This window comes from Lepisosteus oculatus, chromosome 3 (genome assembly GCF_040954835.1).
Source record: "Lepisosteus oculatus isolate fLepOcu1 chromosome 3, fLepOcu1.hap2, whole genome shotgun sequence".
In the NCBI taxonomy this organism is placed as follows: Eukaryota; Metazoa; Chordata; class Actinopteri; order Semionotiformes; family Lepisosteidae; genus Lepisosteus; species Lepisosteus oculatus.
This window is the reverse complement of record NC_090698.1, coordinates 50,785,278-50,812,570: the sequence shown is the minus strand read 5'-3', so window position 1 is coordinate 50,812,570 and position 27,293 is coordinate 50,785,278. Positions and strand designations below refer to the sequence as shown.

The 27,293-nt window shown below is 35.0% G+C and overlaps 1 protein-coding gene across 1 annotated transcript; it reads right to left on the bottom strand.

The window, feature by feature from the left end:
- Positions 1-171: 171 nt before the first annotated feature.
- On the bottom strand, positions 172-25,380 carry LOC102695053 (long-chain fatty acid transport protein 6). The gene is made up of 10 exons (XM_006626926.3): positions 24,812-25,380; positions 23,668-23,874; positions 18,206-18,364; positions 16,790-16,914; positions 14,161-14,355; positions 12,767-12,857; positions 11,566-11,764; positions 5,681-5,778; positions 4,111-4,241; positions 172-3,543 (listed from the first exon to the last, which is right to left on the bottom strand). The coding sequence occupies exons 1-10, from the start codon at positions 25,290-25,292 to the stop codon at positions 3,367-3,369; spliced, it is 1,863 nt and encodes a 620-aa protein (XP_006626989.2). The 5' UTR covers positions 25,293-25,380; the 3' UTR covers positions 172-3,366.
- Between the last annotated feature and the right edge of the window lie 1,913 nt (positions 25,381-27,293).

The window sequence follows — 27,293 nt, the reverse complement described above, 5'->3', positions numbered from 1 at the left end:
TTTGCATTTAGTTTCCATTTTTGTACCTGCATTCAGAACCTGACAAAAAATCCCAAATACAGTAAAACAGCAAAATGAAGTTCAAATTTGAAGAAATTTCTCCAAATGTGATTGTGTGGATATATAAAAAAACATAGAATCATTGAAAACACAAGGAATACATTGGCTAAATGTTTTATTCCTAAATTTACATGCCATAAAATGAGATTAATCAAAAACTAAATCACAGAAAACTACACCCTGAAAATAAAATGCTATAACTATCTCTAAGGGACAAAAGATTATGTTCATATGAATGTTTTTTGCAAACATAAAAATGTGTGAAAAAATCAATATTACAAATACAAAAATCACAATTATCAGAAACATAAAAGTTATACCAGACTGAAGTTAGTTCTGTATGAGCATTTTATCCTTACTTTCCATTGTCACCTTGTATACCACCTTAAACAGGGCCCTACTTTATTTTACTTCCAAAAAGATTGATTTCAGGGTGGTTCGGAAAGGCACTCAACTGAAATCAATCTTCTTTTTGTGGAATGTTTTTTTTGTATTTATAATTTAAGTTATAATCTACCTAATCAAAGTCCATAAGGTTTGAAAATAGAAAGACTGTTGCCACAGCTGTTATACTAATTGTAATCTAAATGCTGTTGAAGACAAAATAAAGATTACAAAACAATAGCAAACATTCACTTATATCTAACTAACAGAGATGCAGGTATTTAAAGAAATTGGTTATATGCTTTAACAGCTCAGTTTTTCAAAAGCACATTAATTAACAAACCTTAATCATTATTTCTTTCAAACGTCTTTATATAGGTTATTGTTGATGTGGATCTTTAAAATATGTAAAAATATGTATTTTTTTATGATTGGACATACCATGAATAAATGATGAAATCACTGGTCTTGCACAAAACCTCCATTCAACAGTGAAGCCCAGTCTTTCCAGAACATGGAGTCTTTCCAGGACTGCAGATATCACAGCAGAGATAAACCAACCTGTTAACCATTCAGGTGGTAATGTAGAGCAACTGAATAAAAACGTCTGATGAACTAAGACTAGGAAACTAGATAGATTTCAGAAATTATTCAAATATTAGCTTCTACGGCATAAAAAAACAATGAAATTGCATGCCAATGTCAAAATCCTATTTTTTATATTTATGTTAATTTCCATGACAGTCTTTTGGCAGATGTAATTTCAAGAATTTTAAAATATTCTGAACAAGTCAGTGCCCCTAAATAAAACACTAATAAGAGATCAGGAATTGAAAAATGTCATTTCTAAAATACTAGAAATGCTATAGAATACACAGATAAAGTATTAGTAGAGTGACATATAGAGTACGTGCTAATAACCAATTTCTGCTATAGATTGTTGTCATATGAAAGCAAATGATAGTGCAAGGTTCAGGGTTATTGCTATTATTAGTCTTCACCTTCTCATTAAATACTTCTCACTTCTGTTATATGTAATTATTTTTCTAGAATTGACATTGAAATGACTCACATTTTCTATTTCTGCCATTAAACCTAACTGAACTGGCTAGGCTACCATTTAATCTAACTACCTTAAAATGAAACTATTTTTCCCTGTTACATCCTATTTCTACTTTCTTAGTTTGCTGTAGTTCCTTTGTACTTTGTCTCCCCCTACATTTTAATTTTGTTTTTAAAAGCCTAGACTAGGATTCACAAACTGCAGTATGTTAAAAATTCAGCAAGCTAGAATTTTTATTAAGATCTGACTTAACATTCATATTATTCCTGTTCTTGAACCTCTGCTCTGACTGTGAAATTCTATCTTTCAAGGCACTGAATGGCTTATCTTCCCCTTACATTTCTAATCTCATGTTCAGTTACTATACAGTATATCCACCACCACAGTCTTCTATCTACTGATGCAAGTTCCTTGTCTGTACCCAAGACCAGACAGTAGATGATGGGTGATAGGGCATTTTGTGTCTACCTCTATACCGTGGAGTACATTTCCAGATAATACTATGTTTCTTAGGCAGCAGCCATATCATCCCTGCAGCTCTCAACTGGTTACCCACTGCAGCTAAGCAGGGTTGAGCCTGGTCAGTACCTGGATGGGAGACCTCCTGGGAAGCTATGGTTGCTGCTGGAAGTGGTGTTAGTGGCACCATCAGGGGGTGCCCACCATGCAGTCTGTATGGATCCTAATGCCCCAGTATAGTGGCTGGGACACTATACTGTAGTGGGCTCCATCTTTTGGATGAGACATTAAACCGAGGTCTTGAGCAACCCTTAAGTGGAATTTAACCAAAACTTAATGTCTCTACTTTTACTAACGTTATCATGGGATATTTTTAGTCAATGTCTCAGTTTAATGAATAACAGATCAATCAGCAAAGGGATACACTGTCACAAAAATTGTAAAATATAACTTTAGATATGTTACCAATTGTCATGTATCATGCTGAATATTACAATAATGTGAACAATCACGAAGGTCTGCCTGTTTCTGTAATACTTCCCATTTACAGCAGCTCGTTCAAATTTGATCTGTTTCTCTTCTCTTATACCCTCTATTTGATTTACTCACCTATGCAGCTTCTGTCTCACACTGTCCGCTAGCTCTTCAACCCTGTGTATATCTATCTCATTATAAGCTGGTTATTTAAGCCAGATTTGTCATTACTTTTCTCTTCAGAGTTCGCTTCTCTACTGCTTTCTGTCTCTCATTCCTCCCTAAAAGCCAATCTTGCCCTCTTCATCCCCCTTTAACTGACAAAAGTTTCATGTATTTCCCAACAATTTACACACACCCCAGTGGAGACAGCAGCTACCAGTGAACATCAAGACGGCCCCATTCCATCACCTTCCGACACCTTCGCACACCTTCACAAAGACATTTGTTTTTATAGCTCAAAAGATCTCCTTCCTCTCCAATCTATTCTGTAGTATTGCTCTGGTCTGTTGTTTTCTCCATTGTACTGCACATCTGATACATTGGTATTACACTCCATTTATACTACTAAACCTGGAAACTTACTGTAATGTTATGGTTTTTAATCGCAAAAACTGCATTTTCTTTCTTCCTGAAACTCCAGGAAGATTTCCTGAACAAATGGATTGGCTAAATTATTCTGAGTAGAAGTTCGCACTGACACATTTCCACCCATTTTCATGCTGGTTTGAATTCTGAATGAGTTTAATGTAGCATAATTTTCCAAAACATATAATACTGAGATTTTGCATTAAACCATTTCTGCGCATGTATGAAAGCCCCTTAAAATAAAAAAGTTTCTCTAATACATATGCACACTCCTGAATATTTGTATGTCAATTAAAAAGTCTCTGTATCATACCAAAATCCATTAGATTTCTCTCTTTTTACAGTCTTATCTGACCTGACACAATGTCATCATATACTGGTTCAGTGAGGGGTATGTACGTTTTCTCAGATGTGTCCAGAACATACAGAGGCTCCTTGATGACCGCAGGATTGAAGCCCTCTGCAACCAGCTTTCCTTTTTGCTGCTTAAAGGTCTCAGTCACATCTAGAGACATCTGAATGGGAAAATAAATTAAAATCAACACTAGACTGAAAATTGAAGAACAACAATCAAAGTATATATATATAAAAAAGAAAATCTCTCAAAATCAAAGATTATTTTGAATATACTGTGTACTTCTTTCTTGAAATTGTAAAGCTGCCCTTTCCAACACTAGCAAATAAAAGTAAAATTTATTTTAAAAGAAAATGTGGCAGTCCAGTCTCGGGGGCTCGGGTGCAGATGGATTGCAGAAAAAACTGGAGAAGGCAGTCAAGGCTAAAAACCATGTTTATTGCTGTTTTCATTACAGAATGGTGTACACATCAAAGAGCAGGAGAATAGAGGAAGTCAGATAGAGAGATGCACACAAGCAGAAAGAGAGTAAGAGTGTCCTCATGCTTTTGTAAAAAAGGAAGAGGAGAGAGAAAGTCTAGCAAAAGGGAGAGAAGAATAGGTCAAGGCACAGTTCAATTCCAGGAGTTGCTAAATTCTACAGCAATTTTTTAATTAAATATTTCATATAATGTTGGAACATTTAAAAAATAAACTATTTTGACTATTTTGCATTTTACAGTCTTACCTGTACTCTTAAAAACCATGGCCAGGAATACAAAGGCAAGTGCTTTATCAAATGTGCATAAAGCTCTTTTCCATCAAGTTTTTGATCACATTTCAGAACAAGTGCTGCCATCCCCACCTTTCCTTCATAGCCTAAAAGAGAAGGAACCACCAGTTCTCTTATTTTAAAACATCATACAGGCTTTTAAAGTTGAAGCCTTTCAACCCACCTTGCTCATTTTAGTTAAGTTTTTGAGTTCCATTTTTATCACTGCTGTAATCATCTTAAGATACAGTATATGTTAACTCTTTATAATTGGATCTTTTCTTCCCCCTCATGTGTTCCCTATCTGTGTGAATTTTGGTAATACACTCTTCTTAACTCTGGATGTTTTCTGAACTTCCCACTGTCTTAAATATCAAACTTTACAGTCCAGACTGACAATACCAGTCTGCAGCATGTCATTATTAGGCAGCTATGAGATGGATTTCCTAGGTAGCGAGGTACAAGTGAGCTCCTGCCTGTGTTAGACAAACATCATGTGGCCAGGGTGAACACATGCCTGTGAACCTTCTCTGTCTGCCAACTCTGTTGTAAGGAGTATGGACCTCACCATGTAAAAGCTCAATATTGGATATTTTGGTGGAGAGCATTCATTACACTCATTTCTCAGTCTTATGTGATATTAAGTCAGAAAGCATTATGCTGCAAGACCCCCAGCACATGAATCTAAATTGAGACAAAATAAAAGCCCTAGTTATGAAAAGTCCATACCAGAGCCATTATAGGTTCATGTTTGTTTCTTTAGCATTAAGTGCTACACTTCAAAGTGTTCTGACTGAAGTAAAATCTTTGGGCAAATTAATAGATTGCCCATTTTTGGCATCCTTTGACTTACCATGTGTAAAGGATCATTATTTTAGTGACCTGCAGTTAAGTGTATTATTTTTATCTCCCAGAAATGGTCTATAATAGGTATTAAATAAAAAGTACAGTAAATGCCTTCCAAAAGGCTTCCTGACACAAACATCACTATTGTTTTTTGTGCAAACTTTTTGATTACATAAAGTAGAGAAAATAAAAAAAGATAGTTAATATAGTTAATAGTTTCATCCTTTTGATCTGAATGTGCCCCACATTGAATTCAATATTCTCAAGACAAATAAAATGTGTATGCTATTATGATGAGTTATTGTGGAACTGTAAGATCAGTTAATCAGATTTTCAAATTAGGAGAAATACAGAGAAAGTAACAACATTTATATTTTGTCTGACAAATTATTAGATGGCAATATTAAAAGTAATTTACCATTAACTTGTATTTGATTATCTGAATATAAAATAAGAATGAGCTATAAAAATAAATAAGGTTTATTCAATTATTGCTACTTTAGTGATGCAAAAGACTGCATGAAGAGAATCACTTAAAATTACGTTGTGTTTATTAAGGCTATACTACACAGTTTTACATCTACATAGTGAACCTATTTCAATTTATATTACACTAATGTCTATTTATCATTTCATTCATGGCATCTATCTCTAATGTGAATTATGTGGTTGGAATTGAAACCAGGAGAATATTTTTTACCTGGCACACTCACTCCATATACATTCACCTCCTGCAGGAAGTCCACACTGCTTAAAATGTCAGCAACTTCTGTAGTTGCAACATTTTCTGCTTTCCATCTGAAAACACGATGTGTAGGTCATTAAAACAAAAAGAAAAGCAAATCATTTATGTTTTTAAAATGATTGTAGACTGAACAAGCACAGAGATGTCAAACTCATCTAACTTTTCATCATTTGTTTTAACACTGTAAAGTTTACTATATAGAACTTCATACACTACTGTAGTTCTCTGACATGAAAATGAACTGAGTGCCTTAAAAAGCCACATCCAGGAAATATAAAAATAGTAACAGTCTGAGGAAAAGGGTGTCTTGCAAAGGCCTTTCATGATAAATATGTCATATAAAGCCCTTTCCTTGCTCATAACAATTCTGGGCACTAGATGGCATTGAAAGTTTATAAATCTACTGAATAATGAATAATGAAGAATAATGTGCAAGATATATTGGTACAGCAAACATGGATCAAAAAGTCTTATGTGATTACTTGGAAATAACTTAAAAATAAATACATACAGTAGATGTACAGTAGAAAAAGACAGATTTCAAAGAGAGTTCTATCAATATTTAATTATTCTTTTAATTTACACAAGCATTTGATATTACCCTTCACTAAACTATATCGTCCATCTTTTGGTACCATACACAGTACAGGCAAAACATTTGTACCTACAGCCTAGAACATTTTCAGTGCAGTGCCCATCTACAAGAGTAACAAAACTGACCAATAAGTCTTACTTTTATTGCATGTATGCGTATGGAAACTAGTCATGTGAAAAACAAAGTACACCCTCTTTCAATTCAATGGTTTTACATATCAGGGCATAAATAACAATCATGTGGTCCTCACCAACTTCTGTAATTAGACAAATCTAGTCTCAGATAACAGACAAAACATAGCAGATTTCACTATGTCACTATGATATATTTATTCAATAAAAAGTAAGCCAAAATGCAGAAACCATGTGGTAAAAAATAAGTACACTCTTACTGCTTCCATGGGAATTAAGAAGGTAATTAGCAGCCTTCTTAAAGACTGAACAAGTATGACTTTCATGGAAGCGTAGCCAGGAGATTTCTAGAACAATGTCCTTTGGACAGATGAGACCAAAGTGGAGATGTTTGGTCATGATGCACAATGCCATGTTAGGCGAAAACCAAACACAGCATATCACCACAAACACCTCATACCAACCATCAAGCATGGTGGTGGAGGGGTAAGATAAGATCACTTTATTGGCCATATACAATTTCTTGGATTAGGAATTTGTCTTTTTGCATACTCCAGCTTGCTCCATGACACACAGGCACACAAACGGGGAGAGAGAAGCTTGGGCTCAGAGTGCAGGATCAGCCACTTATATGGCACCCCTGGAGCAGTTGGGGTTAAGGGCCTTGCTCAGGGGCCCAACAGAGTTGGATTCCTCTGCCGGCCACAGGATTTGAACTGGCAGCCTTCCAGCCACAGGTGTAGATCCTTAGCCACAGTGCCACCGTTTCATAAACGCCTCTTTATACCAAAGTATTCTAGAGACAAATGTGAGGCTATCAGTCCAACAGGTAAAGCTTGGCCGGAATTGGGTCATGCAACAGGACAATGATCCCAAGCACGCCAGCAAATCTACAGTACAACTGAATGGCTGAAAAAGAAAAGAATCAAGGTGTTGGAATGGCCAGGTCAAAGTCCAGACCTCAACCCCATTGGGATGCTATGGCAGGACCTTAAGAGAGCTGTGCATAAACGAATGACCTCAGACATCAATGAACTGAAGCAATGTTGTAAAGAAGAGTGGCCCAAAATTCCTCCAAAACGATGTGAGAGACTGATAAACTCATACAGAAAACGATTACTTTAAGTTATTGCTGCTAAAGGTGGTTCTACAAGCTACTGAATCATGGGGTGTACTTAGTTTTTTACACATGGCTTCTGCATTTTGGCTTATTTTTTGTTAAATAATGACATAGTGGAATCTGTTATGTGTTGTTTGTCACCTGAGGTTAGATTTACCTAATTTTAGGACCTGGTGAGGACCAGATGATGTTTTGTTATGTCCTGATATATAAAACTACAGAATTGAAATGTATTTTTCACACGACTGTTTCTATAGACCTAAAGTAGAAGATTACTTATAAAACTAATATCCAGGGGAATAGTCAACATAGGTCTTGCTTGACCAACTCACTGAAAGTTTTGAACAAGCAGCTACACTAATGGATATACACAGAGCACATGATATGGCATATTTTGATTTTAAGAAGACTACAGATACAGATTCTTGATATAAGATTAGTTCTCTAATTACATGTGGTAGGAATTCAGGAAAATGCATGTGTTTGACTAAGAAATGGTTAATATCAAGTAGAGTACAAATAGTTGATGAATGCTCAAGACTGGGTAATGTAATTAGTGGTGTACTACAGGGATCTTTACTTGGAACACTGCATTTCCTAATTTGTATTGATGATCTAAAATCTGATTTGGTTTGTAGCCATGTTTGTAGATAATACTAAAATAGGTGGATTTCATTGTTGCAGCAAATACTGTAGAAGCTGAAATTAAAAGATATGTATATACTGTAATATTAAATATTGGGTAAACACTTGGCATATTTAACGTACAGGTAGTAAAGGTATAAAAAGCTATAAATATGTAACGGGAAACATGGTGTTAGAACAGACTTGTTTAAAAAGATTTAGATGTTGATATGGACACATCATTTACAATATCTAAACAATATATCAAAGCAATTAAAAAAGCAAGTTAGGATTTATAGTCAAAGAATTCATATCAAGGGATGTTAATGGATGTTAAGGCCCTATTTAGAATATAGTGCACAGTTTTTGTCACAATATTAAAGAAACGAATCTTAAATCAAGAATCTTCAAGAAATGTCCTGCACTGACAGGCTAATTAAAAGATATGTTTTTTCGTCTTGAACAGAGAATACTACAAGGGGACCTAGCACAAATATGAAAAATCTAAAACTGCTGCCAAAGTCGATATAGTGGACTTTTTCAGAATACAACAAAAACAAGAGAACATAAGTGAAGTCTGCAGGGACGTAGATTTGATTTAAAAACGGAGAAGAGGAGGCACTTGCAGTTAGTATTGTGAAAGTATGGAATAGCCCAGCTATACAGTTAAAGCAGACAACCTGCTTTGTTCGATAAACAGCTTGTTCAGATCCTTCGATCATTTGGCTGCCAACTATAAAACAAGCTAGAATGGCTGAATTACATTCTCTCATTCTTAACCAGCCATTCAAACTGCTTCTTCCAATTCAGGGTGGGGAGTGATGCTATCCCAGCAAGCAACGGGTGCAAGGCAAGGTACACCCCAGGTGGGACACCAGTCCATCCCAGGGAAGACACACAGACAGACATGCATATATCAGGGCCAATTTTTCCCAGAAGCCAAATAACCTAAGAGTATGTTTTTGGACTGTGGGAGAAAAACCTCATCAACACAGGGAACAGATACAAACTCCATTCCTGTGTCCAGAAGAAGGGTCCCATTACTCTGAGGCAGCAATTCCTATTAACCTGTGCCACTGTTCCAACCCTTTATTCATAACTGTTCTTAGAGCCTTATAAATAAACTGTAATGCACAAGATAAAGGTCAGCAACCTTAACTCCACTCAGATTTTGTCAAGTCTGTGTCTGGTTCAAGAAAAACCAGGAGTAATATTACATACCTACTGAAAATGAAGCATTTATTTGAAGATAATATGTTTGTTTACTCATTGTTGCTATTGGCACCATCACTTAATATTTAATAATACTGATTTTTTAGAGTTTGTTCCCAGTACAGCCAATACAGCGCACTGGGACTACAGAAAAAATGATAGACAACAGACAAAAGCAGATGGAAAACTTTAGTCTGTTTCTGTATGTATACTGCGGCATTTTCTTTACACCCATGATTTCTCCTGTGCAAGCTTTATTGCATAATGATTGCTTTCATCTATTTTTGTTGAATTTTCAGGATAAAAATTGCATAAAACTAACAATGGCAGCTCTCAGGAAGCTTAAAATAACCCTGCACTTCACTTAACAGCAAAGCAAAATAGAGAAAGACTCATGTTGGAACCCCAGACGCCACTCTGTAAGCCTCTGACAACCAGCTTTTGACCGGTTACCAGACCCCGAAGTACAGCTCTTGTCATTTAATCTTCTAGATACGCCACCAGCTTCCCACCATGCCTGGGCTAGTATTCTACGCATTGTCTGTCATGAACTAATTTTCTGTGTTCATCCAAGTTCCTTCATTGAATGCATCTATTCCTATTTAGCTTAGCTGATCACAGTTGACAGGCATCTCCTAACCCATCCTAAAGGGTGAGTCGCATCATGTGGTGCTTTTGTGAATGGAAGCAGCTTTTACTTGGCTTGATTCTGTCACACAGTGCCAACTTGGAACCACCTCAATTCCATCTTCCGCTGAAATCAGAAGCAACAATGAGAATACACAACAACAATGTTTCCTGTGAAATCCTCATTGATTGCTAGGAATTTCAGTGGTAATGAGCTCACCTTCTCACTATACATCAGCAGAGCTCGGGACACATGGGTTTTGGTTGAAGGACAAACTGGTTGTCATCATAATTCTGCAGGGCCCCGTGTCACAATTCGCAGCCCTTTTCTGTTCCTCACAGGTCGTACGCTGATTTTATTTATCAAGTCATGCCATGTCCATGAGAAATTTTACTACTTTGAGCTAGAACTTATAGTGCAAAAGCAGAAATAAATCTTTGTCCTGTTCTTGAAAATAAATGTACCATGGATTGTTTTATTACGAAGTTACTGTCACATCTTATTAACCTTTGGTACATTTCCAAGACGCATGAGGGAAATAAAAATTGCATCAAACAAAATCAAAAGACTAATTTCTATTTTTTAAACTAAAGTAATATAATATTTCTTATTTTATTATTTTCTGCAGAAAAGAATATCTATAAATATGGGGTTCTACAGGACATTACACTCCAAAACACATTAAAATTTCATTTGAAGCACAGGAATTTAAGTGCCTAAGTGTTTTTAATATAGTATATATATAAAATCCACATTATATACAGTCTATTAATCACAGCTTGATGTATTCACAGAACTCTTCCTCATCCACATCTTATTTGTCTTTAAAGCTAAAAGATAGTACTGATTAACTGACCATTACAGAGTATATAATAATTATTGGGTAAAAAAAAATAAGAAAAACTTAGGAAAAAAATTGTAAAGTCTAAAAATAAATATATTATAGTATATTTATTCTTCAATTTTATAAATATGATTTGACCCTGTATCATATACAAATCACACCACAGTTTGTTAGGAGAGTAACGTGAAAATCTTTTCCATTCAAAATGGAGAGGTTAAGCTCAATTTGTGAACTCAATCAACAGCTATGATCTTTGATACAAGTTAAGACACTGAGACACAGTGGTGATTAGGATTTAATGAAGAATAGAATCCAGTGCTTATAGTTTTTATCATACTCTTCATTTAATTCATAAATATATAATGCTTATCTAAAGAACACTTTCTCTTCATTATCTCTTAAATGTTCTTTAAAAATATTATAAAAGAGAATATTGGAATATATAAGCAAAGTCATCCTTAAGCCAAGAATAGTTCATTTACAAATAAAATAGATATTTGATGAAGCACTGGCTCCATAGTCATAAATGTGTACAGTACATATTTACCTTTCAACTGAGTTTCTTACTAAAACCTGTAGCCCATCTGTATTCTTCATCCAGAGGGGGCAGTCATCACTTCTCTTTATATATGTGTCCATTACCTCAGTTAGCTAGTCACATATCAAATAATATTAACAGTAATTACCTGAATGTATCTCCTACTCTGTCCCGAAAGTATACAAAATCTTCATCATCATGCAGCATGAGATCACCAGTGTTGAAGTACAAATCTCCCCTTTTAAAGACATTCCTCAGCAACTTCTTCTCTGAGAGTTCCCTATTTCCAGCATATCCAAGGAAGGGGTTCATGACTGACACTGGAGCAACAAGAAGACCAGTCTCACCTACAAAATAAAAAGCTGATTAAACACCAACAGCCTGATTATCACAGTGACAGAGAATGGGATCTGGACTGACCCTATTCCTGTCCTCTAGTTTGTCCAATTTTAGAACTTGTTGCAAATGTATTACAAATATTCTATATTTATATATACAGTATGTACATTTTTATATTTTTAGGACTTATGAATATTTTTTTTACCCCTGGAAGACAGGATTTATGGAGGAAAATGTCATGCCTGTAAGAAATATGCCTTTTAAATGAGCCTTTTCTTTTGAAAAGGAAGCATGCTTCAGTAAATTACAGAACAACCACATTTGCAGAACAAAAGTAGCTTGTAATTCATGCAGTAGCTGATCTCAATGGATAATGTTTTATGCAACCTCAAAACTGGCATTACAAATTGGACTATATACAGTATATATACAGTACTATTTGACCAAAAGTATTTGGATATCAGACAAAATAACAAAAGACATCTGTTTACAATGTATATAATATGGTTTTAGCCTCCATAATTGTTTTCTAGTTTTTTGTACTATAATTAAAGGGTTTAAGAATAAACAAAAATGTAGAAAATATTGTAATGTGCCAGAAATTTGTATTTTTAAATTAAATTTGAAAGTTCCGAAAACAGGAACAAAGAGTTCTGTCTGTGTTTAGTTATCAGGTTCTAGCCAGTGAGAACTTGGCCACAGTCATAATTTTCCTTCTTAATATACCCTGAGCTTGGTCATTAACTTGCCAATTGCCACTAAATAATATTTCCCATATGTAGAAATCTTACTTCCCGACCTATCAGAAACAGAGATGCACTAATATTACCACATTCTTCCACTAAAAAATAAAGAAAAATGTTCAGAAAATCTAAAGAATAGCAGTTCTGGGAAAATACGTTTAAACAATGCATATATAAAACAATTACATTTTATAAATGAATGTTAGGATGAAAATCTAAATAAAAAGACAACAGTTTAATAAAATATGGAATATATCAGTTTCTTACCCTTCTTGACTTTCACACAATACCCCTTTTCAGTCCGTACTGGTTCATTGCTTTGGAGATCATATTTCAAGAAATCAAAGGGTAAAATGCGCTGAAATATAAAATGAGAAACATTTTTAAGTGTACATAATTAAAGAAGAGTGAATCTAGGCTTTGCTTAGATTCTTACAGATTCAATTTATACACACATATGCAGTCAAATGTTTCCTTATTGTAATACTGTATGTCTGTTTTAAAACAGTCTAAACAGGTAAACACCCTTATACTGCAGCTCATTAAATATTTAATACTGAATTAAAAATGCACGGCTTTGACAGCTGTCATTAGCAGCAGGAAATAGCTTGAAACATTCATGTTTATTTTACATTTGTTTTGTTGGACTTGATCCCACTGGAATACTGCAGAGCGAGCTAGCGCTGACATAATAGCTGACCACACCTTAACTCGCTTGAAAGTGGGTTCCGACAGGAAACCTGTATCACCTGCAGGCAATGTACAACCACACCCACCTCGAGTGATACTGAATTTCTAAATGTCCCTGGACAGTGAACAGGACTCTGCTTTAGAGTTTGCAGTGTGTTAGGGTGGCTCAGAGCCCATCAAGTTTATAGTTCCCGTGTCACCGCTTGTGGAGTTATGTATGGCTGCTGTGGCACCACTAGCTTGGTCTACAGTGTTCCAGCATGAGCGAGCTTCCCAGGTTTAGATTAAGATCATTAGATCTAGAAAGGTTTGAATGGGGACCTATGTCAAACTGTGAGCCGCAAAGGAACAAGCAGTGGTTAAGGACACAACAATAAAGAAAAAGCAAAAAATGTTGTGAAGCCTTCCTCGGGCATTTGGTTTTTCCTAATCCCTCATTGCATTAAACTATTCTCTTGACATTGAGATTTTTTTAAGTTTAGAAAACTAATTTCAAATTAAAACAGGCTTGATTTACATCCTGTAGTCTGTTTTACATTTGAGTGTTTCATTAAAATGTTTTTACAAATGTAAACCTTAAATGAATCACTTCTAAAACACTGTATAATTAATCTTTTTAATCAAGATGCAATTAAACACAGTATGTTTATGTATTTTAATGTTTTCTTCTATCAGAGGGCTTTTAATAAATACAGGTAACATTTTTTCAGAACAATCATATGAGGGCTACTTACATAAGGAAACATAATTACAGGTATCTATACAGATGTAATTAACAGATAAAATATACATTGTGTACCACAAACTGAGCCACAAGCATTCTGCTTGTACACAAAGTTTTAATAACGACATGTAAGTGCCTTACAATGCATACCTTAACTCTTGAAGAAAAGCCCTTTATTGTAGAGAAATTTGAAATTATAAAAACAAAATAGTTGTACAAAAGCTATACAACGTTTAATATAGCTGACCTTATTTAAAAATCCTGCACGTCCAATTGGTCCAATTTTATTAGTGTAGTTAATGAAGCCAATACTAGCTTCCGTCAATCCATAAGATTCGACAATTTTAATCTTTCCAAAGCGTTTAATGAACTCTTTCCAAACATCAGATCTCAGGCCACTCCCTGCCACAATGCGTACTTTATGATTCATTTCACCAGCTACCTGTGGATAAAAAGTTAAGTAAAACATTTTAAAAAGACTCTAAATTACACTTTCTCAATACATATGGTCAGTAGGTTAGGAACTACTGAACAAAATAAATATTTTCTCTTGACTGTTGACTGCAGGGAAGATAAAACAAATACTGGAAAAAATATTTCATTCCTAAAAAGTAGTTTATTTAGGACTCGGCAAAAGTGTGCTGCACAAAATATACTACACTATAAATGGCCTTAAAATAAAACTACAGGCCTAAATAAAGTTTATTCAGGTCTGTAGGTGTATAAAAAAATGTATTCAAAATAAATTGAAGATGTTCTCTTTTTTAAAACATTTGATAAATATTTACATGCATAAACAGACATATACAGTATTCTGATGTACTAGAACACTGGTTATCATTGGCTGAGTTTTAAGTAGAGTGTCCATAGACCTTTATACAGTTTGTCTATAGGGGCATCTGATTCCTTAGGAGTACAAACCTAAAGAGCAAGACAGACTGTTTTCCAACAAATATTTCAATTTCTGCAATGCTGGATTTATTAACTCCATGCTTTTATATGCCATTTACAGTCTTGTGAAAAGCATGGTGGGTTAAGGGTACTGGTTACAAAAATGTACCACGGTTGATTTAAAGAAATGTAAAACATCCTTGAAACTGTTGTGTTATAGTTTGGAAGCCTAATTGTAAGATATTGCAATTTAAAAGAACCAATAACCAAATTGGTCAGTGCTAAAAATCAACACTAGCACTATTTTATTATCAGTCTTATATATCAGATTATATACAGACGAACAACCTTTAATGATTAAGATTTATAAGTGTCCATTGTCTCTTGTGGCTTGCTTTTGATCCTAATGATCTAAATAAGGACTCAGGTAATATCTCTCTTAGTAGGCATGTCTTAATTATTAAAATCTTTGTTTCAGAAAGTGACAAAACACACAAACTCACTAATATTTTTATTAATGTGGAAACCAAATACTTAGTATTAATATTGATTATGTTGCCAAAAGTTTCAGCTTGTGTTTGTGTCCAACCACGATATAGTCCAATTTAGTTTTGGAGCAATTTAGATAGTATTTGGCTAAATCATGTCTCTTTTTCTTTGTTACTGTATGTTGCCACAGATTTTTTTCAAGGGCACTAGATTTATTCAGCATGAAGATGTTAGAGTTTGTCACAATTTTTGTCAGGAAACAGTTCTCTCTCTCCCACTACTTTACACTCCCTACATATGGATTTTGAAGGGTCTCTTTTTTTATTTTGAACAGAGAGGCCGTAACCTGACAGAGCCTTGTTTTAACCTGGCTGGTCCCATTTGGCCAGGGACTTTTGGCCACGATAAAAGAACCAGCTTTGTATGCACAGTCTCTGCTTTTCTGGCACCCCTGACATGGGCACAGTCAATAAGATTTCTTTGCTGCTCCTTCTGTGTCGTCTCTGGGAACCTGCTTAACACAGCTAATGAAATGTGGTGCACCTGAGCACAACTAGCATTTCTATGCGAGACATTTTCCTCAATAAATCCTCATGTGGAAATCCATGTACAATAAAATGAGATCGGAGTCCAGTCCCACAGTAACCTCATGTGGATAAAGGTAGGGCCCCAGGTTTTTTTACAATATACTACCTTGTTGCATCACACATGTAAACGAAACGTTTGTGTTCCCTACCTTTTAGCATAGAACCATACTACTATTTGTGAACATCCTGATGATACAGTAGATGTTACAGTTTCCACAAGGATGTTCATCTTGTTATGTCTCTCACCAAAGATGGAGGTAGAAATTCTGAACACTTCAGACAATTTTGTGACTGTGCCTGTGATGATAAATTATATAAAGTGGATTGCAATGGTATAAAGTTTCTTTTTTTTACCCAATATCAATCAAAGTGAATTAAAACGTTTCTGTCTGATTGATATATACTGTATATATATATACACAGTATAAAATAAATTACTTATTGTTTTATAAGTAATTATATTGTAATTATTGTAATTGTTATTATTATTTACATTGTGGTATGTGACAAGATCAGACCAAACATCAAGATATTTTAAGAAACTTTCAAATGAGTAACTAAAATTAGTGATTTTTATAAACAGATTACAGCATTAAGCTTTTACATCTTTTGAGGGTACAAATAAATTTAAACACTGTGTGTAGGCAGTACATACACATGCAGAACACTGTATATAACAATTTTTGAACGATATGCCACTGATGTTTAAACTATGCATTCAATTTTTTACATTTTAAATGTATAATGCTTGATGCACATTTTGTAACAATCATCCTGTCCTGTAAGTATATAATATTGCAAGGGTTTGAATAAGAGTATGGACACATTTAAAGAAATCCCTTCAGTCATAAAGCATTCTAAAAAAAACATCCTACAGACGTCAGGTTTTGAAATGAAGACTGTTCCTACCTTAGGCTGATTAACCAGATATCGACACAGTTCTCCAATATACTGGAATATTGTGACATTATATTTTTGGCAGTCAGACCAAAATTGACTTGCAGAAAATTTCCTCTTTAAAACACAGGTAGCTCCTTGGGTAAGAAGTAACAAAAATCAATAATAATAATACACAGTAGGTATTCAGGTATACAATATGACTGCCATATTACACTGGCCTTTTATTATGTCTACATATACTGTAAAACAAGGTAATTAGTTATAAAAAGCAGTAATGTTTAAATTGGTTGCTCGTTACAATATATTGACCATCTTTAATTTATTTTTAACTTTTACATTTCTGCCCAATCCTAGCAACTCAGCAGGCTTAGAACAAACTTATAATGATATGTTTTAACAGACAAGTGATTAAGTAAATTTGATATAAGACCAAGATTAAATTAAGGTTTGACCCACCCAAAAGCATCAATCAAGTAATTGAAGGAGGCTTTTTAATTTGTACCCATGGGACATTTGCCATCAAACACACAGTTTGTAATGTGCAATGGGTGTACAGGTTGAGGTTTGATTTTATCTGGGCCTAAATTAATGGAGAGATTTTGCAGATAGCACATTCTTTGCATAAACACTATAATACTTGTTTTCATTATTTGTAACTCAGATATCACTCAGATAAGTATAACCTATGGCTTTAAGTATCTGAATGAAGAGTTTCAAAAAGGTACACAGCAAATTTGCGAAAGATGTTAATTTGTTTGTTAAACCAATTTCCACCCTTTCTGAAACACTCTAAGGAATTGTAAGGAATGTTTTAAAGAATTTTACAGGAAATATGTTACTGACAATACAACAGGACTGTGGCCTTCTTGTTTAAATTGCTTCTTTCTTTCTTATCAATGTGAAATTACTTTAGTTATTTAAACTATTCATTGTATGGTTAATAAATATTTAGAGTTACTACTGTCATGATTAGGAGAACACAGCCACAAACAAATGGTATTAATAACCTGTGATTAAGCTTCATGCAAATAAAAGCCACAATATATTGATAACACACAGTGACAGAGTGACTGAGAAAGTAAAACAATTTAAGTGTACCGGAACACAACTGTAGACATTTCTTCTCATTTAGTGTGCTAAACAAACCATTTACTATGCTGGTTAAAATATCAACTGAGTTTCTGAGTTTTTTCATCCTTATGGGGATCAGATGGAGAAAATGGTATGTCCCCAAGAAGAATTAATACTCCAATGATAGAAGACATACAGTAAGCAAGATATGGAAGCAATATATATACCAATAATACATAAGCAATAATGACTCTCACAGTTGTTGATAAAGTATGTAATTAAGTATCTGTACCTGAAATATAACCATTTACAACTGTGAATAAAGTACATAGCAAATAAAAAGTTCTTTCATACCAAGTTCAATGCATCCTCCAATCCCTAAAAGGGAAGCTGACATATGGTACAGAGGAAGAGTAATATAGATGTTGTCATTAGTCGTGGCTCCACATAACCGTAGAAAGCATAAGCACATTACTGCTTTCAGGTGACTTATACGAGCAGCTTTAGGAAGACCTTTAACAGAAAAAAAGAAGAATACAAATTATTCATATATATATTTGAAAATAACATCCTTACAACTAAAAAAGCAAAAATGTTTTGTATTTTTTTAAAAACTGCAAGGACTGATTAAGTGTGGGTGATTACTCTTCATTTTTGAAGGTGCTGTTAGACTAGTTATTTATAGACTGGTTTTGTGTTCTTTTGCTTCTTTTACATTCTTCTGTCCTGTGTATGAACATAGAAGGAAGCTTTCTCTGACCTGATGCCTACCCTAACAACACAAATTATCTACATAAGGATACGTTCCAGCAACTCCGTTTAGAAAAACACATCCAACATCATTTCAAAGGATGATTTTAGCATTTCGGGTTACAGTGAGCTATATAAAGCAACACTCTCAATCTTCACAAAATTTTATAGGAAGGAGTTGTTTGTAATTTGTTAATTTTAGAATAACTTGCTTTCTACCCGAGCTGTTCAAACAAGGAAACTGAGCTGTAAGTGATGTGTACACTGGAAATTTCATTCTGGAAGGACTATCAAGACCTTCAAAGGACCATATAAGGTCATTAAAAGTTTATTTAATGATAAATTATTTGATAAATCAATAGAATTAGTTGGAAATTTACAGAACCATACAATATTCGATTTTATATTTGACCACCCTCCACATTAACTTTTAAAGATATTTGTGTCAGAGTGAGTGCCAGTATTCTACTACATTAAATGATCTAGCCTCCAGCAGGGTGTCGTGAAGATAAAAATATTCATTAATTTCATGGAGTGTTTTTAAATATGAAAACAATTGAGTCAGAAACATTGTGTGGCATTTAATTAAGGATTCAGCTTTTAGCCAAAGTACTGTTTTGTGAAAAACTATTCACCTCCTTTCAGATTACAACTAACAACGATGTGCTGGATGACGTTTCTGAAATAAATTTAAAAAGCACCAAACTTTGCTGTTATTTGTTCATTCAGATTACCTTAATATATCAGTAGGAACCATATGAAGCTCTGGTAACATTTAATTGTGACAATATGCAAAAATTCAGAAACTTGAAAGAGGGAGAATACTTCACAGAATGACGGAGACTGTTAAAAAGACTGTTTAAAAAGACAGAATGGAAGTGATCAATGAGTGAAACGTTCAAGGAGCAATGCTCTGATTGTTTTTCAAGAAGGTGGCACAGCAGACAGCGGACAAAATACTGGGCCGTGGCTACTGAAAAATTTTAGATCTGGTGTTGGGAGTCCTGCATTTCTAAAAGTGGTACTCCATCAGCTAGGTTGAGTAACTGGGTATACAAATAGAGTACAGTACATTAAGAAATGGTTACAGGCAGAAACCCAAGTGAGACATCTGGAAAGATTTGATACACAGAGATGTGTATAATTTATTGCATTCAGGTGCATATCTGAGTGGATCAATACATTTTTTGGCTCCAAGTGGAACACCAAAGAAAGAACAATGGAGATGACAATGGGGAACAGTTTGCAAACCACTACAGAGAAACAAGAAAAAAATTCCTGGGACCATGGAGCCACAAATAATTTGTCTATTACCACAAACTACCACAGCATGGATTAAATGTACTGTACAAGGAAGTATTATAGCTTGTATAAGACTGAACATGAGCAGAAAGAATTGGCAAGACATGGCTTGTGGCATAGAAGTACAAAAGGTATAATGGAGGATGATCTCTAGAGACCCAAAAAGAAAAATTGATTTCTCCATGTATAGGAGAATTCACACACTCGAAGACCCAGTCAAGGCTGAAAGACTGTGGAAAGCAGAGAAAGCAGAAGAGGGAGAGGGGGGTTAGGGGTGGAAGTGATCTTGGTCGTTCCAGAGCTCCAGGGAGATAGAGGACATCAGAAATACAACTTTCCCTTTAAATGGTTAGTAGGCTTTAATCTAAATGACAACTGCATTGCTTAGTCAAGTTTTATAGCGCCTGAAGACTTTGCTCTGATCTCACTCTTGTTGTTATAAACAGCCATCACGCTGTCTGCCTGTTCATATTTTCCATCTATTTATTTTTAAAAATTAAATGCAAATGTGAAAAAGCGGTAGAATCTTCAAAAGACTTTGAAATGTAATGTAATAAATCTCACCAGCTCTTTTAACAACTACAAGTAGTATGTTATTACATAACATAATATTTATATAAAATGAAATAAATACTTTTGGACACTCAGTTACTACAATGGATTGTATTTTATTCACTATGTCCTAGAATTAGAACTGTGAAGTTTTTTTTTTAAAAGACCTTACATTTTATTTACTTTAAAAATTGCATAGGGGATATTGAGAAACAACATTTGTATTTCTGCTTTTGCCTCCAACATTTTCACAGTGATATTGCACAGTGACAACTGAGTCATGGGGTAATTTAAAGGGGAATTTCAGTCCCAACTTCTCACACTGGTTATTAAATCTTAGCAACAAAATAAATTAGTTGTAAAATTTTCCAAATTCCAAATTAAGTATAAAATTGTGAACTTTGTGAAAGTACTGTATAGTCACCATGTTGTTTAGAGTTTGTGAGAATTGTGACGTGATGCGGCCCTTCCTGCTTGCTAGTTACTGTGTATTTCTGGACAAAACCGTCTTGAAGTCAAGAGCAATATTTCTATTAGATTAAAAGAGATGTATTCACAAGCCTGCTTCTTTACAATGTAATAGGGCCACTTCAGCTCATTGGAGTCTTGGTTGCCTTGTTCTGAATCACAGAATATGGTGCTGCATATACTATTATTTTGTCTATTTTGTGATGTAAATTGGTGATTTTACGTATTAAGGTGTACATTTTACTTTCACTGTGATCTGAAAAGTATTCATCAATGTTGGTTCTTTCTCAACCTCAACATATAAAAATAGCATTGCAGTTTTCCTTTAAAAATGCAATGGGTTCTCAAAGTTGGAATCACGCACATATAACAGGAATGGCTGTTCCTATCTGTTTCAGGTAAAATTGATTAATAGTTGTTCCCATTAGTGAGGCTGGTAATAGCCCAAGATCAGAATCTTCCTGTATACAGTTTCATGATAATGTACTGTTGTGGCTTGAGTGTGTGTGTGGGGTGATAGCTAAAAGATTGTAATTCCCAATTAATTTACCTATTCTATTCATTTAACACAATGTGAATTGTCTAAAGTATTTATACAGCTGTGCTTGAACCCTGCAGCAAGTAAACATGGTGAAAGGTACAGATGGTTAAAGAAGTAGCGTTAATAGTTAGCTCAGGTGAAATTAATTCACTGTTAAATCATTATGTCAGCCATATAAGAAAATAAATATTTCACAAAGACTGGACCGGAAGTGCGACCACCTTTCATGGGGATGGATTGCATGACAAAGCTGACCTCAAGGCAGGATAAATATAGCTGTGGGGTGTGGAGTAAACACAGTGGGGGTGAGACATAAACATGGGAAGGAAGGAAAAAGGAACTGTCATCATCATAGACCGCATAAAAGACTGGTGTGCTTTGCTTTTTCATCAGATTTGAAACCAGGTTCAGTCCAGGTAATCAGAACACTGGAAGAGTTATGTACTCTTCATAAAAGTGTTTGATTTATTAGAGGACATTCTGATTTCCTGTAATGTGTAATCCTCCGGCTAAATTGTTTTGTCTTCCTTGGTGGTGTACTATTTTAAATAGAAAAAATGTTTAATTCATGAGCTCCTGCTATCGGATTTAAGTCAGAATCCTTTTCATAGGATATAATGTACTGTAGATTCTCTCTTAGCTTTTTAAGGTGATTTGTCTTTACATTACAGGTGTAGACGAAATGGTGTTTCTATATCTGTAGAAAGCAGATTTGTACACTTATGTAAGCAATTAATAACAATTGCTTTCTGGACACTCCACTCAAAGCGCTTTACAGGTAATGGGGACTCCCCTCCACCACCACCAATGTACAGCATCCACCTGGATGATGTGACGGCAGCCATAGTGTGCCAGAACACTCACCACACATCAGCTCTCAGTGGGGAGGAGAGCAGAGTAATGAAGCCAATTCATAGATGGGGATTATTAGGAGGGCATGATTGGTAAGGGCCAATGGCCAGGACTCCGGGGTTACACCCCTACTCTTTTCGAGAAACGCCCTGGGATTTTTAATGACCACAGAGAGTCAGGACCTCGGTTTTACATCTCATCCGAAGGACGGCGCCTGTTTTACAGTATAGTGTCCCTGTCACTATACTGGGGCATTAGGACCCACATGGACAGCAGGGTGAGCGCCCCCTGCTGGCCCCACTAACACCTCTTCCAGCAGCAACCTTAGTTTTTCCCAGGAGGTCTCCCATCCAGGTATTGACCAGGCTCACACCTGCTTAGCTTCAGTGGGCTGCTAGTTGTGAGTTGCAGGGTGATATAGCTGCTACATGTATCATAGTAGTAACATGTTGGATGTGATTAGTCTGTATTATTAATTCTAATAAATATTTATTTGTCCTGTTTGCTGCTTGATCAATACTCCATTAACAAGTCCTACTGAGGGATAAAGAAATTATGTGCTGTATAACAGTTATTTACCACATGTAATGTGAGCAAATGCTATTTATTGATCCATAAAAATGTGCTGTTGAGTCTTTGATTCAGGTTCTCAACAGATGTTTATGTCACCAATTATAAATAAAAATCATGGAAACACAGGAAACTGTGCGCTCTTGCAACAAACAGATTCCTTGCTGTTTTAATTAGTGTCTTTAATTACTGTGTACAGTATAACGTTTAGTACAGCTGCTTTAGGAACCAGTATTGACACTGGTGAAAGCTACAGTATATGCAGTACTCGTTAGGTACCTGAAATTTGTGTCTTTGCTGATGGGCATACAGTATCATAACTAATTTGCTTTGCCTCGCATACTGATTTCATAAAGGTACAGATGTCTGTTTGCTCCATAAGACATATGTCTAAATCTTATGCAATTACTGTCACATATACAGTAGCTTCCCTGTTTTTGTTTTTCTCTTGCCAAATACTTGGAATGGGCACAAAGGTTTTACAGACCCCTTAAGGCAATACTGTTCCATTAGTTTTGGGCGTGGTGGTAAAAGCCTAACAACGGTGTAGGAAGACAGAATATTAGAACACAGGTTTTATGGATTTCAGCTGGAAATGTTCCTGTGTGCTTGAAACATTTCACTGTGTGAAGGAAAAGTGATTTTTCAAACCTGTTGGCTTGTTCTATCCTGGCTGGTAGCAGTAGCTAATCTTAAAAGTAATGGATAATGGATACTGTACTCTAAGCCTGGAAACTGGGTGAAGAGTCAAAACCAAAACACATTCAATTAAAATCTGTACCTGTGGTTCCAGATGTAAAGATATAGATGAAATTTGACATGATATCGGTTGGAGAGCAAACATCAGGTACTGATTCCTCTGAAGCACCTTCAATCTTGTCCAGCAATGTATTAACTCCTTGGTAAGGTGAGTCTCTGTCCAATAACCACAAATCAATCTTGTTTTGTTGCAGAGTAAACAGTACATCATCTAACAAGTGGATGAAATCTAAAAAAGAAAAAAAAATACAACTTTTATCACAGTCATCTGACTATCTCAGAGGTAACATATCCATTTCACCCAAGATAACCCCTTCATGGCACTACAAGATAAATGTTGTCAGCACTTTGTCCAGCATTTAAGGACCGTATTGTTAACATGTGGTTGCTAAAACTGTCCTTAGGGTGAATTAACACAGGATTTCTATATGTCCATTCTAAATAATTATGACTTATTCGATACATAGGAAACTCTGTCTGATTACCTGAACAGTATCTCTAATCCTATTCAGCAATCAATTGCCTCACTAAATATGTCCAGTGGTATAAACCTAGAGTGAGTATATGAACACTATGTCATACAGAAAGTGGCTAAATATTTAAACAGTAGCGCTGCCTTCTTAAAATCAACAATAAATTATATTTTTTTCTATACATTGTATAAAACATAAAAATATAAATCGCACTGCACACTTTAACTAACATATACACTTTTAAAAAACAAAACAATACTTGGAGTATACACATACTGTACTCCTTACTGGTATACTTAGAAGAGAAAACGTATATTTTGTATTTTACGACAACACCGAAAAAAACTAATCTGGCTGATGAGAATGATGTTTGAGAAAGAAATAAGCAAGACAAGTAAAAATGTAGGTGGCAAAAAAAAGTCCACGGGAAATGGTAACAAAGGTTATAGTTATTCCAAAATAAATCTTAGAAAAAAAGAAACGTTTTCTTAAATGTTGCAATCTTGAACAGTAGGTATATGACACAACCTATAAAAAAAACAGTTGAATTACATTAAACATTATCAAAGTTCATGCAACTGGCTACTGTTTAAAATTGCACAATATGCAATACCTGAAGCTGGTTGCGTTCAGCAAAAGGATTCAAACAAAATAAGAAATAACATGGTGTAAATCGTTGTGCGGTGCAAATACCTGCGCCTAACACGAGGGTTTTTGCTTCACAGCTCTCGAAACAGTGTAGAAGTGATTTGGATTTGATGTTAAAGTTCAGGAACGCGACCTGACAGCCCAGTTTACAGAGTCCGAACCAAACACAAATGAAATCGGGTTCATTGCTCATCAGCAGGGCTACTGTGTCTCCTTTTTTCACGCCTCCCTGCTGCTTGAATACCTGCGCTACTTTGTTGCTTCTTTTGTCCACGTCTTCAAAAGTGTAAACCTCTCCTTCGAATACGATGAAGGGTTTGTCTGGGGTTTTCCTCGCTTGGTGGACAAAGCAGTCCAGGAAAGTGACAACCCCCTCCCCCATCCTTAGCTTCATCAATCGTTTGACTCTTTGAAACTTCAAGTAATAAATCAAATCATCCCAAAAGTAAGGATAAAACATCTTCTGGAAGATGAGTAAGGCGAGAAATCCAGCGGCTGCAGCTACAAACAGCGAGAGCAGCATCATAATACGGACGGCACTGACCGGTCAACACAGAGCGCGACGTCTTATCAAAATTGAAAGAACCTTTACACTTTTAAAAAGTCTTTACTAGAATCCGCGCATGCTCGGACTGATCTAAACTTGCTCAAGAAGAGCCGCACATATGCATTCATTCAAAAAAGAATGTGACCGCATTGCTACAGTGACCGTGGATAAACATCTAAAATTAACCAGCAATGCAAGTTTAAGCAATTTCAGAACCTTCCTGCTCTATGGGTTTTGTGACTGTAAGCCTAAATATGTAGTTTTTTTTATTAGTTTATATGCTGGTTTATCTTAAAATTTGTAACGTTAGCATGGAAGTTCACAGAACGTTTAGAACCAATGTTAAAAAGTTAAAACTTTTTTTAGAAGCAGTTTCAAGACCGAATTCTTTTTTTGGCAAACGTCAACAAATGCAGACAATGTATTTTGTATTTTAAGTCCCAGACTAAACCATTACCTACGGAATGCTCCTTGTAGTTTTACTTACAGCTGATACATTAAAAGAAAAGCTGCTCCTTTTGTGTTTTTTGTTGATTAACAGTAATAAGATGCACTTTCAGGTTTGTAGAAATTGATTTTATGATTTTAAACAATATGCCTCTCATGCTGATGGAAAAATATTATTTAGAAACAATTAAGTCCATAGGTAAATATTATTTAGCTACGGCAAAATTAAAGAAACTGAGTTTGAATGTTACCGTATATTACACTAACCTTCAAATCAAGTTTTCTCAAAGGATGCACTACAAATTATATGAATTACTTTTTGTAAAAAAGTTGAGGCATGGTCCTACAAATTGCTTATTGAGCTTATTGATTCAATGTGCATAGATCTGCAAACATTTATATAACACTTAAGTGAATAAATAATCAAAGCTCATATATAATAAAAATAGAAATAAATGCACTTTTTGAATTCACAACAGAGATACATCCTTTTGCTTGAGATAAACAAACACTACATCTTAAAGAAATGAGCAATTTTTTACCACCAATGTTTTATAAGAAATGCATTTTTTTTTCAGTATTGGCAAGTGAAGTGCACGTTTCCCAAAACACACACAGAACCACAAAGAACAGATAAAATATGCGCTTATATGTGAAGTTGGCTTTTAAAGGCAAGGCTTGGGACTTTTACATAACTTTCCATAGCGATGTACTGTATATACAGTATTTTAAATAACTTTTAAAATGCTTTTCGTTCAAATATCTAAAAGTTATTGACTGGGTTTATTAAGGAACCTATAAGACACACTTTACATCCTGTTGGTTTACTATTTAAAATCACTTGCTTGAAAGTTTAGGGTGAGAAAATCAAGCCTAAGTTGAAAGAAGGTACAGGCTGCTTTTAAAGGGAATTTCGAATATACTTTACCTCAATCTAAATATATTTTTGTATGATAGCATCCTCTATCCCTAACATGGATAAAGAAAGTAAATACTGAGAAATGTTTATGAATATTGTTTTATAGTTTTTAAATTTAAAATCACACTACTTTACGTTTTGTGCTTTTATTAACAGAGGCTGCATTTTTTAAATTCTGGGGAAAGAAAGTTTGCTGAAGACCTCTTTTGTTGTCCCCCATCAACAGGAGGGGACATTTTGTGAATAACGTTTGTTATTATTTTGTCCAGCACTATAAAATACAATGCTAAAATAAAATAACTATCCATCAAACCAACATGAAGCTATTGTTGTTGCTGCTGCTGTTCTGTGTTTTTGTTCTTGGTGTTTCCTTTTTGTCTTTGTATAGGGGCATACAGTATATGCAAATAAGCATTTCATTGCACTTGTGCATATGACAATAAACTCTACTCTATTCACTTCAGCGGTACTTCCCTCCAACATTCTATCAAATGACACTTAACTACAATTAAACTACTGCATTGGAACCTTATTGCAACAAAGCTTGGGGATCTTATCAATAGAAACCTTCATATACAGTAAAATAAGATAAGATCACCTTATTGGCCATATAC